The 19,916-nt window shown below is 47.5% G+C and overlaps 1 protein-coding gene across 1 annotated transcript; it reads right to left on the bottom strand.

Annotated features, from left to right (window-relative positions):
• Nucleotides 1-478: 478 nt before the first annotated feature.
• LOC102993053 (N-deacetylase and N-sulfotransferase 1) lies at nucleotides 479-19,910 on the bottom strand. The gene is made up of 9 exons (XM_028493380.1): nucleotides 19,821-19,910; nucleotides 18,366-18,548; nucleotides 17,342-17,438; nucleotides 16,010-16,133; nucleotides 13,912-14,086; nucleotides 10,821-10,991; nucleotides 10,029-10,138; nucleotides 8,310-8,412; nucleotides 479-1,692 (listed from the first exon to the last, which is right to left on the bottom strand). Exons 2-9 carry the CDS (start codon nucleotides 18,534-18,536, stop codon nucleotides 1,573-1,575), a joined length of 1,071 nt encoding a protein of 356 aa, XP_028349181.1. The 5' UTR covers nucleotides 18,537-18,548; nucleotides 19,821-19,910; the 3' UTR covers nucleotides 479-1,572.
• Nucleotides 19,911-19,916: the final 6 nt, after the last annotated feature.

Below are 19,916 nucleotides of genomic sequence, written 5' to 3'. Positions count from 1 at the left end.
CATTGTTAAAAGATGGGGGCAGGAGGGGGTGGTAGGAGCAGGCCCCAACCAGAAAATAGCCCAGAGATCCCCTTGTCGGCAGGGGGCCTGGAGACAGTTCTGTGGCTCCCAGGGCAGCTCCCAACCTAGCACCATGTGAGGGGAAGGGGAACAGGCCAGCCTTTAAGCCTCGGGGTCTCCTACCCAAGCCTGGCTGTTTCCTTTGGCCAAAAGTGCCCCAGGGTCACCGCGCTTCATGAAGCCAGATCTCCTGGAAAGTTAGTTATGCATCTCGCCACCTGTTCACCTGGGGCAGCCCCGGGGCAGCCATGGCACTTGACCTCTTCCAGGGCACTTCAATACTGTGTCCTTGAGGCCTCCACACATGAACACGCCCCCCCCCCCCCCCGCCATTCCATCCCATTCTCTAGCACTGAGATATGACGCCCTTTGGGACTGGGGCTTGCCACCATTTTGTACGACTGAATTAAAAACAAACCCAACCAAAAAAAATATAATATATATATATATATACATGTTATATATATATATGTAACACAGTGCGACCCCAGCACCCAGGGTATAAACTCTGGCACCAAGAAAAAAAAATAAAATACTTTAGCTTCTTAGTATTTGGGAGGTTAAGGGGCTCTCTAGAAACCTCTGGCCACAGGCAGCTGGCGCACAGCAGGGACGGCGGTCTCATCAAGTCTGCCCCGCATCTGCCAGAGGCCAAGGCCAGGTGGGCTTAGGGACAACATATGTACACTGGGACATGTATACGGCCGACTCCACGACCGCCTCAGTCCTTTACCACAGGAAACACCACACATGTCATATCCCAGGGGGAAGAACCGGGGTAGGGTTGAGGCCTGGGTCTCTGGGTCCAAATGCATGGCAGTGCCCCAGGGCCCTCAAGGAGGCCTTTAGGACTGGGTGGGTACTGTAGGAACCAGCGATTCTTTCTCTAAAGAGGGAAGGTATGAAGCAGTAACGGGTGTGGAGGTCCAGCGTTCTCTCGAGCTGGACACGCTCATACCCAGCCTAGGGACCACCTCTGGGTTCCCAGCTGACCCCTCTGAAGAGCCTGGCTTGAACCATCAGGGAAACGTCCAATCTCTCTCCCTGGTTTGGCAAAAGCCCCAGCTGGGCTCTTCTCCTCGTTGTCTGTCTGGAGGACAGGGAAAATAGGGCAGCTAATACTGAGTGGACACCCTACTGGAGCAGGGAGTGATGGGATGGAGAGGGTAGGGTGGGTAGAACACAGGGACGGAAAACAGAGTCTTGTGGACTCCTTCCTACCAGCTTGTGGTCTTCCACCGACAGGAAGTGGCCTCCCCATGAAAGACTATGAGCAGAATGGACCCCGGCTGGCAAAAGAGGTCCTAGAGGCCACCAGCCCAGCACTGGACGCTCTGAGGCGCGTGTGGACCTGCCTGGGCTCTTCTCCTGGCCCTACCTGGGCTGCAGCAGAGTATTGCTTGTAAGTGCTTGGCCAGCCCAGGCCCAGCTCCCCACTCTGCAGGTCAGTCTGGCTCAGCGTGTGGCGGGACGTCCCTGCCGTCACATTCAGTCTGGCTGTGGTGGCTGTGGCTACCTGGTGTTCTGGAGCTCCTCCCGTAGCCAGGTGGGCAGTGTCTGGCCCATCTTGTACAGCAGCTTGGAAAGCTCGATGTTGTGGTCCCGGTAATAGTCCTTCAGGAAGGCGCGGGACTGTAACAGGAACGAAAGCTCAGATCTTGGTCATGTGCTGACTCAAGAGTGACCCCCCTCTTCTTTAAAACCACCAGCCTGTTGGCATCATCCCAAAGTCCCATTATTTATTCATCCCACACTCCCATTATTTATTCACAATCTTCTTCAAAATCACAACCTTCAGAAGAAAACTCATATAGTAGGAGCACCAAAATACAGCACACAAGGTCAAAATTCTTGTGATTGATAGGGAGAAGAGAGAGAGAATTAAAACCAGGAGCAAACAAGAAAAGGGAAACATAGTATTTTGTTGAGGACTTTTGCATCTATGTTCACCAGTGATACTGGCCTGTAATTTCCTTTTTTTGCGGCATCTTTGTCAGCTTTTGGTATCAGGGTGATGGTGGCCTCATAGAATGAGTTTGGGAGTGTTCCTTCCTATGTAATTTTTTGGAAGCATTTCAGAAGGATAGGTGTTAACTCTTCTCTAAATGTTTGGTAGAATTCGCCTGTGAAGCCATCTGGTCCTGGACTTTTGTTTGCTGGAAGATTTTTAATCACAGTTTCAATTTCAGTATTTGTGATTGGTCTGATCATATTTTCTATTTCTTTCTGGTTCAGTCCTAAGAATTTGTCCATTTTTTCTAGGTTGTCCATTTTATTGGCATATAGGTGCTTGTCGTAGTCTCTTATGATCCTTTGTATTTCTGTGGTGTCAGTTGTTACGTCTCCTTTTTCATTTCTGATTTTATTGATATGAGTCCTCTCTTTTTAAAAAAACTTTTTGGGCTTCCCTGGTGGTGCAGTGGTTGAGAGCCCGCCTGCCGATGCAGGGGACACGGGTTCATGCCCCGGGTCCGGGAAGATCCCACATGCCGCGGAGCGGCTGGGCCCGTGAGCTATGGGCGCTGATCCTGCGCGTCCGGAGCCTGTGCTCTGCAACGGGAGAGGCCACAACAGTGAGAGGCCCAAGTACGGCAAAAAAAAAAAAAAAAACACAACTTTTTTTTTTATTTTTGGCTGTGTTGGGTCTTTGTTGCTGTGCGTGGGCCTGATTTTATTGATATGAGTCCTCTCTTTTTAAAAAAACTTTTTGGGCTTCCCTGGTGGTGCAGTGGTTGAGAGCCCGCCTGCCGATGCAGGGGACACGGGTTCATGCCCCGGGTCCGGGAAGATCCCACAGGCCGCGGAGCGGCTGGGCCCGTGAGCTATGGGCGCTGATCCTGCGCGTCCGGAGCCTGTGCTCTGCAACGGGAGAGGCCACAACAGTGAGAGGCCCACGTACGGCAAAAAAAAAAAAAACAAACAACTTTTTTTTTAATTTTTGGCTGTGTTGGGTCTTTGTTGCTGTGCGTGGGCTGTCTCTAGTTGTGGCGAGCCGGGGCTACTCTTTGTTGTGCAGCGCGGGCTTCTCATTGCAGTGGCTTCTCGTTTCGGAGCCCTAGCTCTAGGCTTCAGTAGTTGTGGCGCATGGGCTTCGTTGGTCCACGGCATGTGGGATCTTCCCGGACCAGGGCTTGAACCCATGTCCCCTGCATTGGCAGGTGGATTCTTAACCACTGCACCACCAGGGAAGCCCTCCCTTTTTTCTTGGTGAGTCTGGCTAAAGGTTTATCAATTTTGTGTATCTTCTCAAGGAACCAGCTTTTAGTTTTATTGATCTTTGCTATTGTTTCCTTCATGTCGTTTTCGTTTATTTCTGCTCTGATCTTTATCCTCAACAAAATACTAGCAAACTGAATCCAACAATACATTTAAAGGAGCATACACCATGATCAAGTGGGATTTATCCCAGGGATGCAAGGATTTTTCAGTATCTGCAAATCAATCAATCAATGTGATACACCATATTAACAACTTGATGAATAAAAACCATATGATCATTTCAATAGATGCAGAAAAAGCTTTTGACAAAATGCAACACCCATTTATGATTAAAAACTCTCCAGAAAGTGGGCATAGAAGGAACCTACCTTAACATAATAAAGTCCATATATGAAAAACCTACAGCTAACATCATTCTCAACGGTGAAAAGCTGAAAGCATTTCCTCTAAGATCAGGAACAAGACAAGGATGTCCACTCTCACCATTTTTATTCAACATAGTTTTTAGAAGTCCTAGCCATGGCAATTAGAGAAAAAGAAGAAATAAAAGGAATCCAAATTGGAAAAGAAGAAGTAAAACTGTTACTGTTTGCAGATGACATGATACTATACACAGAAAATCCTAAAGGTGCTACCAGAAAACTACTAGACCTCATCAATGAATTTGATAAAGTTGCAGGATACAAAATTAATACACGGAAATCTCTTACATTCCTAGACACTAACAAACAATGACAGCTTTTTTGACCCACCTCCTAGAGTAATGAAAATAAAACCAAAAATAAACAAATGGGAACTCATTAAACTCAAAAGCTTTTGCACAGCAAATGAAACCATAAACAAAACAAAAGACAGCCCTCAGAATGGGAGAAAATATTTGCAAATGAAGCAACCAACAAGGGATTAATCTCCAAAATATATAAACAGCCCATGTGACTCAATATCAAAACAACCCAATCAAAAACTGGGAAGATCTAAATAGACATTTCTCCAAAGAAAACATACAGATGGCTAAAAAGCACATGAAAAGATGCTCAACGTCACTAATTATTAGAGAAATGCAAATCAAAACCACCATGAGGTATCACTTCACACCAGTCAGAATGACCATTATCAAAAAAATCTACAAACAGGGGCTTCCCTGGGGTGCAGTGGCTGGGGTGCAGTGGTTAAGAATCTGCCTGCCAATGCAGGGGACATGGGTTCAAGCCCTGGTCCGGGCAGATCCCACATGCTGCAGACCAACTAAGCCCGTGCACCACAACTACCGAGTCTGTGCTCTAGAACCCGTGAGCCACAACTACTGAAGCCTGGGTGCCTAGAGCCCATGCTCTGCAACAAGACAAGCCCCCACAATGAAAAGCCCATGCACCACAAAGAAGAGTAGCCCCTGGTCGCCACAACTAGAGAAAGCCCACGCACAGCAACGAAGACCCAATGCAGCCTATATATATATATATATATATATATATATATATATATATATATATATACACACCACAATAAATGCTGGGGAAGGTGTGGAGAAAAGGGAACCTTCCTACACAGTTGGTGGAAATGTAAACTGGTACAACCATTATGGAGAACAGTATGGAGGTTACTTAAAAAACTAACTATAGAGTTACATATGATTCAGCAATCCCACTCCTGGGCATGTATCTGGAGAAAACAATAATTTAAAGAGATACATGCACCCCAATGTTCACTGCAGCACTATTTACAATAGCCAGGACATGGAAGCAATCTAAATGTCCATCAACAGAGGAATGGATAAAAAAGGTGTGGTACATATATAGAATGGAATATTACTCAGCCATAAAAAAGAAATAATTCTATCTGCAGCAACATGGATGGACCTAGAGACTGTCATACTGAGTGAAGTAAGTCAGACAGAGAAAGACAAATATCATATGATATCATTTATATGTGGATCTAAAAAAAGGGTAAAAATGAACTTATCTACAAAACAAGGAGTTACAGATGTAGAAAACAAACTTATGGATACCATGGGGTAAGGGGGGAGGGATAAGTTGGAAGATTGGGATTGACATATATACACTATTATATATAAAAAATAGATAACTAATAAGGACCTGCTGTATAGCACAGGGAGCTCTACTCAATACTCTGTAATGGCCTATATGGGAAAAGAATCTAAAAAAGAGTGGATATATGTATATATAACTGATTCACTTTGCTGTACACCTGAAACTAACACAACATTGTAAACCAACTATACTCCAATAAAAATTAAGTGGCTTCTCTTGTTGTGGAGCATGGGCTCTAGATGCGTGGGCTTCAGTAGTTGTGGCGCAAGGGCTTAGCTGGTCTGCTGAATGTGGGATCTGCCCGGACCAGGGCTTGAACCCATGTCCCCTGCATTGGCAGGTAGATTCTTAACCACTGCGCCACCAGGGAAGTCCCTGCAGCACTATTTACAATAGCCAAGACATAGAAGTAACCTAAGTGTCCATCAATGGATGATGACTGGATAAAGATGATGTGGTATATACGCACAACGGAATATTACTCAACCATAAAAAAAGAATGAAATAATGCCATTTGCAGCAACATGGATGGACCTGGAGATTCTCATACTAAGTGAAGTAAGTCAGAAAGACAAATATCATATCACTTATATGCAAAATCTTTAAAAAAATCATAAAAACTTATTTACAAAACAGACTTAGAAAACAAACTTATGGTTACCAAAGGGAAAAGGTGGAGGGGGTGGGGAGGATAAATGGGGAGTTTGGGATTGACATATACACACTACTATATTTAAAATAGATGACCAACAAGGACCTACTGTATAGTACAGGTAACTATGCTCAATATTCTGTAATAACCTAAATGTAAAATGAATTGGAAAAAGAATAGATACATGCATATGTATAATGGAATCACTTTGCTGTACACCTGAAACTAACACATTGTTAATCAACTATACTCCAATATAAAATAAGTTTTTAAAAAAGGGCAACATACTAGAACACTCCCTCATACCACATATAAAAATAAACTCAAAATGATATAAAGACCTAAATGTAAGACATGACACCATAAAACTCCCAGAAAAGTAACAAAGGCAAAATATTCCTGGCATAAATCATAGCAATGTTTTCTTCAGTCAGTCTCCCAAGGCAAAAGAAATAAAAGCAAAAAAACCCAAATAGAACCTAGGAAAACTTAAAAGCTTTTGCACAGCAAAGAAAACCATCGACAAAATGAAAAGAGAAAATATTTGCAAATGATGTGACCAACAGGGCGTAATTTCCAAAATATACAAACAGCTCATATAACTCAGTATCAAAAAAACAAACAATCCAATCAAAAAAAGGGAAGAACGGGACTTCCCTGGTGGTCCAGTGGCTAAGACTCTGTGCTCCCAGTGCAGGAGGCCCCGGGTTTGACCCCTGGGCAGGAAACTAGATCCCACATGCTACAACTAAAAACAAACAAACAAAATCCTGCATGCTGCAACTAAGACCAGGCACAGCCAAATAAATAAAAATAAAATATTTTTTTAAAAAAGGAGTAGTGCAGAAGACCTAAATAGACAGTTCTCCAAAGAGGACATACAGATGACCAATAGGCACATGAAAAGATGTTCAACATCACTAATTATTAGAGAAATGCAAATTAAAACTACAATGAGTACCACCTCACACTGGTCAGAATGGCCAAAATCAAAAATCTCCAGACCATAAATGCTGGAGAGGGTGTGGAGAAAAGGGAACCCTCCTACACTGTTGGTGGGAATGTAAATTGGTGCAACCACTATGGAAAACAGTATGGAAGTTCCTTAAAAAACTAAAACTAGATCTATACAATATGATCCAACAATCCTCCTCCTGGGCATATATCCAGAAAAGACAAAAACTCTAATTTGAAAAGATACATGCACCCGAATTTCATAGCACTATTTACAACAGTCAAGATGTGGAAGCAACCTAAATGTCCATCAACAGATGAACGGATAAAGAAGATGTGGTATATAATAAAATATTACTCAGCCATAAAAAGGAATGAAATATTGCCATTTGCAGCAATGTGGATGGACCTAGAGAATATCATACTAAGTGAAGTAAGTCAGACAGAGAAAGACAAATACCGTATAACATCACTTATATGTGGAATCTAAAGAATAAATCTACAAAACAGACTCAGAAAACAAACTTATGGTTGCCAAAGGGGAAAGGGAGGGGGGAGGGACAAATTAGGAGTGTGGGATTAACAGGTATACTGCTATATATAAAACAGATAAGCAACAAGAATTTACTGTATAACACAGGGAACAATATTCAGCATCTTGTAATAACGTATAATGGAAAATAATCTGAAAAAATATATATATATATCACGGAATCACTTTGCTGTGCACCTGAAACTACCACAATATTATAAATCAACTATACTTCAGTTTTTAAAAAATTATCAAGGTGTAATGGAAAAAAAAAAGGGAAATGTAACCAGAGTCACAGTGTGTGCCTTTTCCCCTATGTCCTTATACATGCCATCCTCTCCTACAAGAATGCCTTATCCTTCCATGCCATAGGTCCAAAGACTACCCCATCCTTCCAGGCCCAACTCGAGAGACACCCCCCCATCCCCCCCACCTCGTCTGAGAAGCCTTCTTACCCATCCAACTTCAAGTGGCATGTCCTTGTTCTGAAGTCTCACAGCACTTGTTCATACCTAACTACACAAAACACTTCCTCCCTTGTATTCTACTTATTGGCACATGTGACTCATTTCCCTCCTAGACTAGGAGCTCCTTGAAGGCAAAGAACAGGTCTGATTCATTCTCAAAGCCCCATAGCATTCAGCCCTTGTAGAAGAAATACTCATTTGACTAAATCAATTCTGATCCACCATATCTCCTAGCCCACATTTCCTCCTGTTAAGAACACCACCCAAGAAATGCCAAGGCCACTGAGTGCTGGGTGTCAGGTAAAGAGAAGACTCCCTCCAGTACAGGGACCGCAATCATTTATTCCCCTGCCGCAGGCAGCAGGTCTGCTACTTACATCCAAGTCCATCTCTGGGTATTTCCGGCCCTTGCTTTTGCCTAGACACTTGGTTTTTCCTCCTTCTAGCAGTTGGCACCAAAATCCTTTCTTTGGATCAAACCTGTGAAGGTGGGGAAAGCCTGTGGATGGGAGCTGGCCCAGCCCAGCCCAGCCCCTTCCCACTTCAGGCATCTGTTTGCCCAAGCTTTGGCTCTGGGCTCCACTAAACACACCTGCCCCCTCTTCCCAGCAGAAGGCAGGCCGCATGCTCTGAGATCTCTCTTCTCCCGACTGGGCACGCTCAGTTCCTGTAGCAAATCCCTAACATGAACACTTCCCATCCTTCCTTATTCTGGGGATCCTCTTAGCACTCTCCAACTCAGGGGTGAGAACCCAGTAGGGGGAAAAACGTTTAGTGGAGGTTCTTTTGCTTTTTAATAAATTCAATCTTTATCAAGAAATGCTGTATCTACAGTTGCAATTAAGCATGTGCATCACTGGAAAGTTGGTTTTTCTTTAAATAAATTTCAGAAATGATAGAGCAAGACTGCCTTCAGAATTGAAGTCATGCTGGACCTTCAAAGGTATTTTTGGGAGAGGAGATCTGATGCTGTCATGGGGAGGAGAGGCATAATGGCATCAGAATTCAGTCCCAGATCAGGAACCATTAGGAGGTTCTTGGGCATGAGGACAGAAGGAAAACAGAGTTCACGTTTGGCAGGAGAGGGAGATAGGGATTTTTGAATGGGTCCCAGGGTAGGCACATGTGATGGTAATGGTGGTGATGATGATGATGAGAGTAGCTATCATTTACTGAGATTAGTACATCCCGGGCACTGAGCCAAGAGCCCCACCCACATGCTTTCATTCAAGACAGTGACCCTCTGGAGGTAGATTACCTTTATCCCCAACTTACGGAGAAGGAAAGTGAGGCTTGAAGGAACTAAGACACATGTCCAAGGTCGACAGTTAAAGAAGATGTCTGGGATCCTAACCCAGGCATCTCTACTGCCACGGCCATACCCACAGCTGCTGCACCTTTCTACCCTCAAAGGGAAGGACTAACTACCGTTTTCCACCTTCCGTTTTCAACTTCCAAAGTAAGGAGAAGGGAATATTATTGCTGAAGGGCTTTCCTAAGAAGGTAGCTGGGGAAGGTGACTATTTCTCCTTCTCTTGAGACTCCCTCATTCAGATGAGTGTGTCACCTGTCTGTGATATACCCTAGGAGACAGCCTCTCCCCAGCCCTGAGCCCCTCAACATAGGCTGGCACTTATCCATCTTGGGACAGCATTCTCAGTGCACTTGCACTGGGTTTTGAGTGATGGGAATGATTAGTCAATGACAATATTTATAGTATCATTTTCTTTAAATTATATTGAAGTCATAATCTAATGATAAGAAACCATTGTGGGAACTGGAGTTGCTCATTGCTGGTCTAACTTACTTAGGTAAAACACCCTGAAAATGTTCAGCCCAGAGTGAAAAGAACATCCCAGGTGTAGGACTGACCAGAGTAGAACAGAGTCATCACCTCACTTTTTCTTGAGTCAATATCTTTATTAATACGACTCAAGTCTATTAACTTTCCTGCTAAACTGCCATCAGGGACATGTGTACATTCTCACACTTGCTGACTAATCTGTGTTTTTCTCCTAATCATTCAAGCCTTTGGCTTTTGGGCCCAGGTGCCTGCTCAGGACATCCCCCTGTTGAAAGGCCAAGGTAACACTCACGCCAAGGTTTTGTGATAGTCAATGGTGTTCGTCACCCCAAGGAACTTTTGCACTGTGTCCATCACTTTGGCAGGTTCCGTTCGCAGCAGTTTGCCATCCAAGACCAGAATCTGGGAAAAAAAAGAAAAAGGAGAGTGTGATCTGAACCTGTTTTCACTCCAGTGGCAAACAGGCCCCCAGTCTTCTGGGTCAGCAGCCGTGGTTATAAATTGGGGACCCCACACTCTGTAGACTGCTTCCTCCTCCACCTGTGGGCGGGAGGTGTCCCCATGCCTCAGTCCTGGGCAGTCTATCAGTCCTGGGCAGTCTAACTCCCTGCTTTCTGCCAGCTTCCTCTGACCGATGCCATCCTCTCCTAGGGTTTAGGCTATCGGCAAAACCCTGCCTGCCCCTCATATCCCTATGACACCCCCTCTCTGCCTCTCTCCAACTTTCCGGACCACATGTCACTCTCCTGCCTAAATCCTCCAAGGGTTTCCCGAAAATGCCTCAGCAATCTGGCCCCATCTACCTCTGCAACCAGGCTCTCCCTCCGTCACACAAGCCTGTCTCCCTCACTCCCAGGGGCCTATCCCAGAGCTTTCTGGGTCCCCTTAGGGATACAGAGCCTGTTGTGATGGGACAAGGGCTTGGGATAAACAAGACTGAAACCTTTGAAGACCCCAAAGATCTAACTCTCCAATGACACCATGTCTGGCCCTGTAACTGGTAAAAGAGATTTTGAGGCTCTCTGCTAACCGCCCAGAGCCAGGGCTGTGATTGCCCTCCCGAGGGTCAGGGACAGGCAGCTACCTGGTTGGCGTGAAAGGCGCTGAGCCAGCGCTCGATGTGGGTGGCATACCAGCCGGGGACCAGGCAGCGGTTCTGGAGGGCGCGCAGTTTCAAGGATGCGTCGGGCACAGCTGTGATCACCTCGTGGAAGGTGTACTTCAGGGCTACTGGGTCATCATGGGCTCGCTGGTGCTGCAGACAAGGGGAGAGAGAGGGTCGGCATGTCACGTGGAGGGACCAAAGGAAGAGGCTTTTGTAGGACAGAAACCAGGAGGCAGCCAGAAGACCCTGAGCTGGAACCAGGAGCCCTGGGTCCAAGTTCTGGTTCTACCTGTCATGACCCTTTGACTTCAGGGAAGTCATAGCCCCTCGGAGCCCTAGTTTCCCCATCTTTGCGAGATGGGAGTTGGACTAGATCAGAGCTTCCAAATGCTGGTCGCTTCACACCACCTCTGCTATTTCTGCCATATCCACAAACCACCTGTACGTGCCAAGTCAACATAAGTTTCTTTACATTGAATCATCTTTCTTATTCATGTAAATGTATTTCAAAATAAAACTCAATACTGCCTCTATAAATAGAAAACTAGAATCAGTTGTCATACATAAAGGTAATCATTCATAAATACAATAAAAATAAAGCAATGTTCTCAAACACCAGGCAGATACAAATGTCTGCTACAGGCCCTGATACAGTCAGGAGGGTGGGGCCCCTGTGATGGGATTGGTGCCCTTGTAAGAAGAGGCACCAAAGAGGTCGCTCGCTTGCTCTGCCATGTGAGGACACAGTGAGAAGGTGGCTGCCTAAAAGCCAGGAAGAGAGCTCTCACCAGGAAGCCAACCGACTGTCACCTTGATCTTGGACTTAGACTTCTAGGCTCCAGAACTGTGAGAAAAAAATTCTGTTGTTTAGGGCTTCCCTGGTGGCGCAGTGGTTGAGAGTCCGCCTGCCGATGCAGGGGACACGGGTTCGTGCCCCGGTCCGGGAAGATCCCACATGCCGCGGGGCGGCTGGGCCCGTGAGCCATGGCCGCTGAGCCTGCGCGTCCGGAGCCTGTGCTCCGCAACGGGAGAGGCCACAACGGTGAGAGGCCCGCGTACCGCAAAAAGAAAAAAGAAAAAAAAAATTCTGTTGTTTAGGCCACCCAACCTATAATATTTTGCTATGGCAGCCCAAGCAGGCTAAGACAGAAGGATTGGGAAAGAATTGGAAAGGGGAAAACACCAGTTTTGAACCACCTAAAATAATGCCACGGGCAGTCGGCATCTGCAGAATTCCCAATTCCAGAGATCAGGAACCTGTCCACCAGGGGTAACCCTCACGAGCCCCTACACCTCCACTGAGGATCACACAGAGCTCGGGTGGGGGAGGTGCAATAATGGTGCATAACAGCTCCCCCTCCTGACCTCCCCTCTGAGGCAGGCCACTGTCCTTCCTCTCCCTCCAGCACCTTCCTGGATCTTCCTGGTAGGAATTAGTCCCCCTTCTCCTTATCCCGCCTCGACCGTGGACAGAAGAAAGAACAGGGTCTTAGACCTGGAGGAGCTGGGTTCAAAATGGCAGCACATGAACTTGAGCTAGTCACCTGGCTTGCTGAACCTTGGTCTTCTCATCTGTGAGAGGGGACATGCACAAAGCCCTCTGCCCTCTAGAAAACTGCCGTGACGCTCCAATGAGGTGAAGATATAGAGCAGGAGCATTAGAACAGAATGGGGACAGACTTCACCCAGGGCCGCTTTCCCTCTACAACCTTCTCCTTCCTCTTTCCTTCCCCCGATAAGAGCAGACAGCCAATCTCTGCTCATTGCCAGGAGGTGGGGAGCACTCGGCAGAGCAGAAAAGAGAAGTGGCCTTTATTCCCCCAAAGACAAAGCCCAGAGGGAAGGAGAATATTGAGGTATAGACAGAAAGTCCTAGAGAAGCAAGTGGAAGAGAGAGATTGCCCACCAGACGAGGAGGGTCCCCAGGCTTGGGGAGTGAGAGGAGAGAGAGACGTCTGTGGGAAAGGAAGCAAAGAGGGTCTGCACCTGCCTCCTGCCAGCCTGTGGCCACAGTGAGGCCCCAGAGAGGAGGCTCAGAGGGTGGCCAGACCTAGAGGGGCCTTCCTGGATAGGCTCTAGATGAGGAAGCCCCACACCCTGGCACTGTGGCATAATCCTAGGAAGACTGGCAGCAGGGGAGGAAACTCCCAAAAGGCCAGAGCCTAAGCTTTCCTGTAAGCCCAGTGGAATGTTCAGAAAAAGTCAGGTCATTGAAATTAAAGAAAATTCTAGTTCTTACATAGTCAAGTAGGAACTAGGAATCACACTCTCTAGCACAAACCGCAGTCCATTTTAACTTCCTTACCTGATCGGGCATTTGCATTCTCCACTAAGAATGGCAGGTCCTGTGTCTTGTCCTTCTCTGATTTCCCACCCCCCTCCCACCCCGTGCCCAGCAAGGAGGCCACAGTTAGTATGAGCCCAGATCACTGTTCACCAAATCTAGGCTTCATCAAGATGGAACCAGCCTCCACCTCTTGTTGGTGTCAGAGTCAGAGGCAGGTCCCCAGATGAAGCTGGGAGGGTGAGCAGGTAACTCGGCTGGTATTCAACATGGATTTCTGCCTGGCTTCTCCTCCGGGCTAGAAGCGCAGTGGAGGCGGGACCATTCTTACCCAGCATGGCATTCCAGGAGCCTACTGAGGGCTGGCACAAAGGAGGCACAAAATAAATATTTGCTGAGGGACTTCCCTGGTGGCCCAGGGGTTAAGAATCTGCCTGCCAATGCAGGGGACACGGGTTCGAGCCCTGGACCAGGAAGATCCTACATGCCGCGGAGCAACTAGGTCCGTGAGCCACAACTACTGAGCCTGCGCTCCAGAGCCCGAGAGTCACAACTACTGAAGCCCACGTGCCTAGAGCCCATGCTCCGCAACAAGAGAAGCCACTGCAATGAGACGCCCGTGCACCACAATGAAGACCCGACACAGCCAAAAATAAATAAATAAAATTTAAATTTAAAAATAAATAAATACATACATACATACATATATATATTTGCTGGTATTTATTGGTGGCTGAGCGGTAAGACAGAGCCCGTACGCCCACCCAGGGCCCCACCCCGGCTCACCTGGTACCAGGAATAGGCTCGGTCTGCTGGGTTGATGAGGATGGTCAAGACCTTGGCCTTGGGTAACAGAGCAGCCGCCCGCCGGGGAGCCACTTCCGAATCAAAGTAGTTGGCGCTTTTCTCAAAGTAGAAGTCAGAGGTGGTGTTGGAGGGGATAGGGAAGAACTCCATGTACCTGCAGGAAGCCCAGAGAGCCTTGCTCGCAGGCAAGACCCAGGATGAAGGGGCCTGAGGGATGCAGCTGGGAGGGCTGCGGTGGCTGGGGGTGGAACTTGAGAAAGCAAGCAGGCACATGGCTCTCAGTCAAACAAGGACTCACTTCTGGCAAGGGTCCTAGACCGAGTGGCCACTTGGCAGTCTCCCTTTTATGAATTCATTCCTTTTTCGGGGAGACTCTGGGGTCAGGAGGATGTGAAGACTTTTGGGTGTGGTATGGGTGGCAGGGTATGGGAAGGGGGCTGCATCTTTCCATCCTAAATGGGATGGTCCCAGAGTGAAACTGGCAGGGCCCTAACTCTCACTGCCGCTAGGGGGCAAGCGGGGATGCCTCTGACCCGGGGACGCCAGCACTGAGGGGAGGGACGCCCTCTGCTGCCTCCAGACTGACCTCTGATGGTGCTTTCTAAGCTGCTACTGTGTACCAGGAGAGAGGCGGGGACGGGGTTCACCTCCTGCCACCCACACCCCCTCCCCGGCCTCATACGGGTGAACCTGATAGCTTCCCAGATGAACCTCCCACATCCCACCCAGAGTGACTGTCCACACCAGTCCTTTGAGACCACCTGTAGGTTGAGGGCCCCTCAGAAAACTAAGTGAACACTCTAGACCCTCCCAGGAGCACCTACTGAGGCAAAATAGAGGTACAACTTCAGGGGTTTGTGGGAACCAAACCCCACAAAGCCTACCCTAGTTAAGGGTGTACGATCCCTACTCTATCCTGTGAGACAGGGTTTCTCTTAGGTGGTCCCAGGGACCCCTTTATCAGAAATCAGAATCACCTGGGGGCTTGTGAGATTTCTGCACCCCTACAAACAAAATCAAAATCTTGAGAATGGAGCCAAGAAACTGCTAGCTCTCTCACATTTCTGAATTTTCTTTACAAAATAGCATTTTTACATCCACAATCCATCGTTTGTTTTATCTAAATGGAGAAAGCTCTGAGAAAGAAGCTTTTTTCCTAAGTTTGTAGCAAAGACATTTGGCAGCAAAACCTGACTTATGAATCTTACTTGGCATAAATATTCACATACTTTGCTACAGATATATTAATGTATTTGCTAATGGGCATTGCCCCAGACCTTGGTGAAGGTGCTGTTAAATATACTGTGTCTCTCTAAATCCGGAAAGAGACGACTTTCAATAAAGCATCTGGCTACAGTGGGTTTTAGATAAGAGATTGTGGCAATATTGGAGCGAGAAATAGGTAGATTGACAGACAGATGATTGGTTGATTGAAAGATAGACAGCTAGAAAGAGACTGATGGAAATACACACAGAAAAATACCACAACACAAACAGAAGAATGCCCATGATATCTCTACTCAGGTAAACCACTGACATAAAAATAATAAACAAGAGTAATACATGTGTTACAACCACTGGTGACAGGTTCTGGTGAGAATCTGCAATTTCAACCACCTCCCCAGGAGACTCCCTGAAGGCTAGAAAGCTACCTCTGAAGGGCTCACAAGAACACCTCCTGCTCCACAGTCAGCCATCCACAGTAGGAAGGGCCAGCCTTCGGGTCAGAACCTTTGGATTTTAGCCCCATCTCTCGGGACCTCGGGCATGTCCCTCTTCTCCTCTGGGACTCAGGGTGTTTCTGTGCGGGCAAGGGAGGGGCTGGACTCTGATTTCTAGTATTCTCAGAGCCCAGGCAATAATGTAAAGGGGCAAAGGGCTTACTCATCAACTATCCCATCTGTGACCAGGCTCCATCATCATGACTCAAGGGCCACCGTGTTTTGTCCCTGTTTACAGGAACTAGCTGTGTGTAAGTGAGCGCCAGCTGCTTCCTGCTGTGGCCACAGCAGACCTCCTCCTGGGCAGACTCCATGGCGACCATCCCATCCCACTGTTGACAGAAAGGCCCACTCACCAGTCGATGCCTTTGTGATAGTTGTGGCCATTAAAAAACTGGATCTCCTCAAAGGTCTCGGAGCTGGGGTAGTTGCTGCTGAGGTCGGGGTGCATGCCGAGGAACAGGTAGAGGGCTGTGGTGCCTGCGGGGAGGGAAGGTAGGTGAGACCTGGGCCCAGCACGCCAACACAAAGACGGAGTCTGAAATTCTGGGTTCTGGTCCTGGCTCTCCATTACTCACTGGGAGATACTGGGAAAGACCCTTCCCTTCTCTAGGTTTAGTTTCCTCATCTCTACCATGAAGGAATCATACTAAACTCAGGATGGGCATATACATGGCTTGCATGTGGGCACGCCAACTCCTGCATCCACTGCAGACATCACTAATCCATCACGGCATTCTTCATCACTAAACAAAGACTTGGCCTCAGAATCCTCTCACCACTGTACTCCAGCAGTCATGTCCACTTGATTACTGTCTTCTCATAATCCAGGAATTAGATGGTTTCTGCTGGTCCCTTCTGGCTCTGGCACTTGGGAGGAACTCAAGGACAAGGGAGTTCCAGACTCTCCAGTGTGCTGATATGAAATTCTTGAAGGGCTAAGAAATCTGGCTCAGATGCCTCCTCTTTGGGTACCCTTCCTTCACTCATACTCCCTCCCCTAATTGACAGTACAGGACCGACCCCTCCTTTAGAGAGTTCATTCCTTTCCTACATGTGAGTCTAGAGTTAATATGCTATAATGAGAGGTTCCAGAAGAGGAGGAGACTACAGAGTTTGGTGATCAAGAGTATAAGTTTTGGGGTCACAGACACCAGGGTTCCAGAACTGGATCTGCCATTTCCTAACTAAATGTGTTAGGGAAATCACTTAACTTCTCTGAGCCTTGAGTGTTTTGTCTGTAACATGGGAGTACCCATCCATGCCATATAGTGCACATGGTAAATACTTAGCAACCAGCTCTCCTCTGCTCCCTCCTGTACCTCTGGCAGACATGACTAATTGATCACAGTCTTCTTTGCTCTGAACCAGTTTTGCCTGGCACTGCTCCAACTTGCAGAGTAGCTGATCTGGGCTTCTCTGATTTGACTCTGAGACTCCCAGCAGGACACAGGGAGAGCTCCCTGAGGCTGTGGTTCAAGACAGATAGGAGAATCCAACGCCCAACCTCTATCCTCTTCCCACCTCCACACTGATGGGCAATTCATGTTCACCCCAGCTTCACTCTCACTTCCTGGGAAAGAGGGGGCAGATTACTGGGGAGTGGGACTAGGGCATGGTGGCCCCCAGAATCCTGTGGCTGAGAGAGCAGGCACTGGGGGAGGCTGGTCAAGAATGGAGAGACCTGCCTGTTTTCTGGGGGCCAATGATGAGGAGCTTTGGGAAGCGGTCACATGTCTTCTCCTTGGACCAGATGTCTTTATGGCGTTTGTCTTCACAGGGATCCTAAAACAATAGGGGAAGAGATGTCAGGGGTGCCCAAGAATGGACACTGGACTCCCACTGCACATGGATATGTGGCTCTCACAGCCCTGAGTGACAAGTGTAACTGCATGTGCCCTTGTCACATCCCCATCTTGGGACACTGAACGGCTGGCAGGCAGTGACCATTTCTAGTCAGTCTCACGCTCCCAGACATAGCATAGTAAAATGCTCAGCACAGCACTTGGCTCATGAGCTCCTATTGTTGAATTTTAAAGTTCAGCAAGAGGTCAGCAAACTTTCTCTATAAAGTTTAGTAAATCTTTTGAAATGTTTAGTAAATATTGTATTTTAGGCTTGGGTGCTATCCGGTCTGTTGCAACTACTCAACTCTGCTGTTGAAGCTTGAAAGCAGCCACAGATGGTACGTACAAGAATGAGTGTGGCCATGTTCCAATAAAACTTTATTTACAAAAACAGACTGCAGGCCAGACTGGCTCACAAGCCATGATTTGTGGACCCCTGAGACCAACAATCCAGCTTCTGCTTCCAGTTTTTGACAGCGCCCTGGGGCAACTTCCCCATGAACTGTCCCCAAGCCCTCTGATCAGTCCCCTTTCCCACGCTCAGAGCCTGCTGGAGTGAGAAGGTACATGCCAGGCAAGGCAGCTGTTTTCCACACTTGTTTACACTGTGTTGACCTACAGTTCTGTGGTGCTGTTTTTCAGAGGCTGTGAGTATGCATGCACATAGGTCTGCGTGGAAGGTCTAGTGTGCACAATAACAAGCAAGCATGCCCACGCTGGTGAGCAAGTGTGCACCTGAGTTTACACTTGAGAGAGCCTGAGGGCCTGAGGACTGAGTCCCTGAGACCATACCTGGGGTGCATGCCCGTGGGTGGTAGGCCTTCCATCCCTGCAATGAGGCACCCAGGCCACCCATCCCACCCACCTGCCAGAGCGGGTCCTTCTCCTCAGAGAAGATCTGGAAGTACTTCTGGGCCAGGTGCACTGGGGGCAGTGTCTGCAGCCGGAGGTTGGTCCAAGAGTGCAGGAAACGCACCAGGTGCTTGAAGGTATACAGGCCCAGGCGGTCGTTCCCGTAGTTGGACAGGTGCGTCATGAAGATGCTAATCTGCTCCAGGGAGGGAAGATGCAAGGCAGGGCCAGTCAGCCTCTGAGCCCCTTTCACTACCTTCACCCCCACTTCTGACCCTCTGGTCTTGCTTGAGCTTGTAGGGCCGCACTCAATGACCAGTCCAAGGTTCACCGGGGCTGTCAATAAACTCACTGTGTGACCTTGGGTTAGGTACAGCCAGGTGTATCTGGTCTGACACCTGAAAGGGGAAGCTGACCTCCTGTGCAGTCATATGGGTGCTCTTTTCTACTTTTTTGGCAGGAGGGTGAGGGGGTACATGGAAGATAAGGGGTACACGGTTACCCCATAAAGCTGATAACACCACCACTTGATATCTATCTAATATTATTAAAGCATGGATGATTATTTCCATTTTACAGATAAGGAAGGAGAGACCCAGAAAGTTCAGCTGAACTTTCAGCTGAATTATATATATAGTGCATTTTAAACTATCTATCTATGTAGATATACAGTTTAATATAGAGCTTAACAGATTCAGTTTACTATGTATATTTACACAATATTTATATATTTATACACACACACAAAGACTGGAAAAAGAACACAGACAAAAATGCCAACACTATTGGACTTCCCTGGTGGCTCAGACTAATAAGAACCTGCTGTATAAAAAAAATAATTAAATTCAAAAATTAAAAAACAAACAAACAAACAAAATAACAAGTAAAAAAAAAAAGGGGGGTGACTTCCCTGGTGGTGCAGTAGTTAAGAATCCACCTGCCAGTGCAGGGGACACGGGTTCGAGCCCTGGTCCGGGAAGATCCCACATGCCGCAGAGCAGCTAAGCCCGTGCGCCACAACTACCGAGCCTGCATGCTGCAAGTACTGAAGCCCGTGTGCCTAGAGCCCGTGCTCCACAACAAGAGAAGCCACCGCGATGAGAAGCCCGCGCACCGCAACGAAGAGTAGCCCCCGCTCACCGCAATTAGAGAAAACCCGTGCGCAACAACGAAGACCCAACGCAGCCAAAAATAAATAAATAAATAAATAAATTTTTTTTTTTTTAAAGTGCCAACACTATTGTATGGAAGTGCAAGATTATAAAAGGGAAAAAAAGACTGCTCAGATTCTCTACCAAGGTCATGCAGAGGAGCGGGGACACAGCCAGGGCTAGAGTGCAAGTTTCCCAACTCCTGGCCACATACTTGCTCCTGCCCCTCCCCCCAGGCCTGGGAAGGCCTGCCTTGGCTGCAGACAACTGTCCGGCAGCCCCTCCTCACCGCCAGCCAAGGGCTGTGGAGCACTCACAGGGTTGAGGAGCACTGTGAGGAAGAGCTCGCCCCCGTTGATGATCTTGTCCAGCTCGCTGGAGCCGCCTGGGTACTCGTTGTAGAAGATCGTGTG

Source organism: Physeter macrocephalus, chromosome 8 (genome assembly GCF_002837175.3).
Source record: "Physeter macrocephalus isolate SW-GA chromosome 8, ASM283717v5, whole genome shotgun sequence".
Classification (NCBI taxonomy): domain Eukaryota; kingdom Metazoa; phylum Chordata; class Mammalia; order Artiodactyla; family Physeteridae; genus Physeter; species Physeter macrocephalus.
This window is presented reverse-complemented; position numbering and strand designations above follow the sequence as displayed.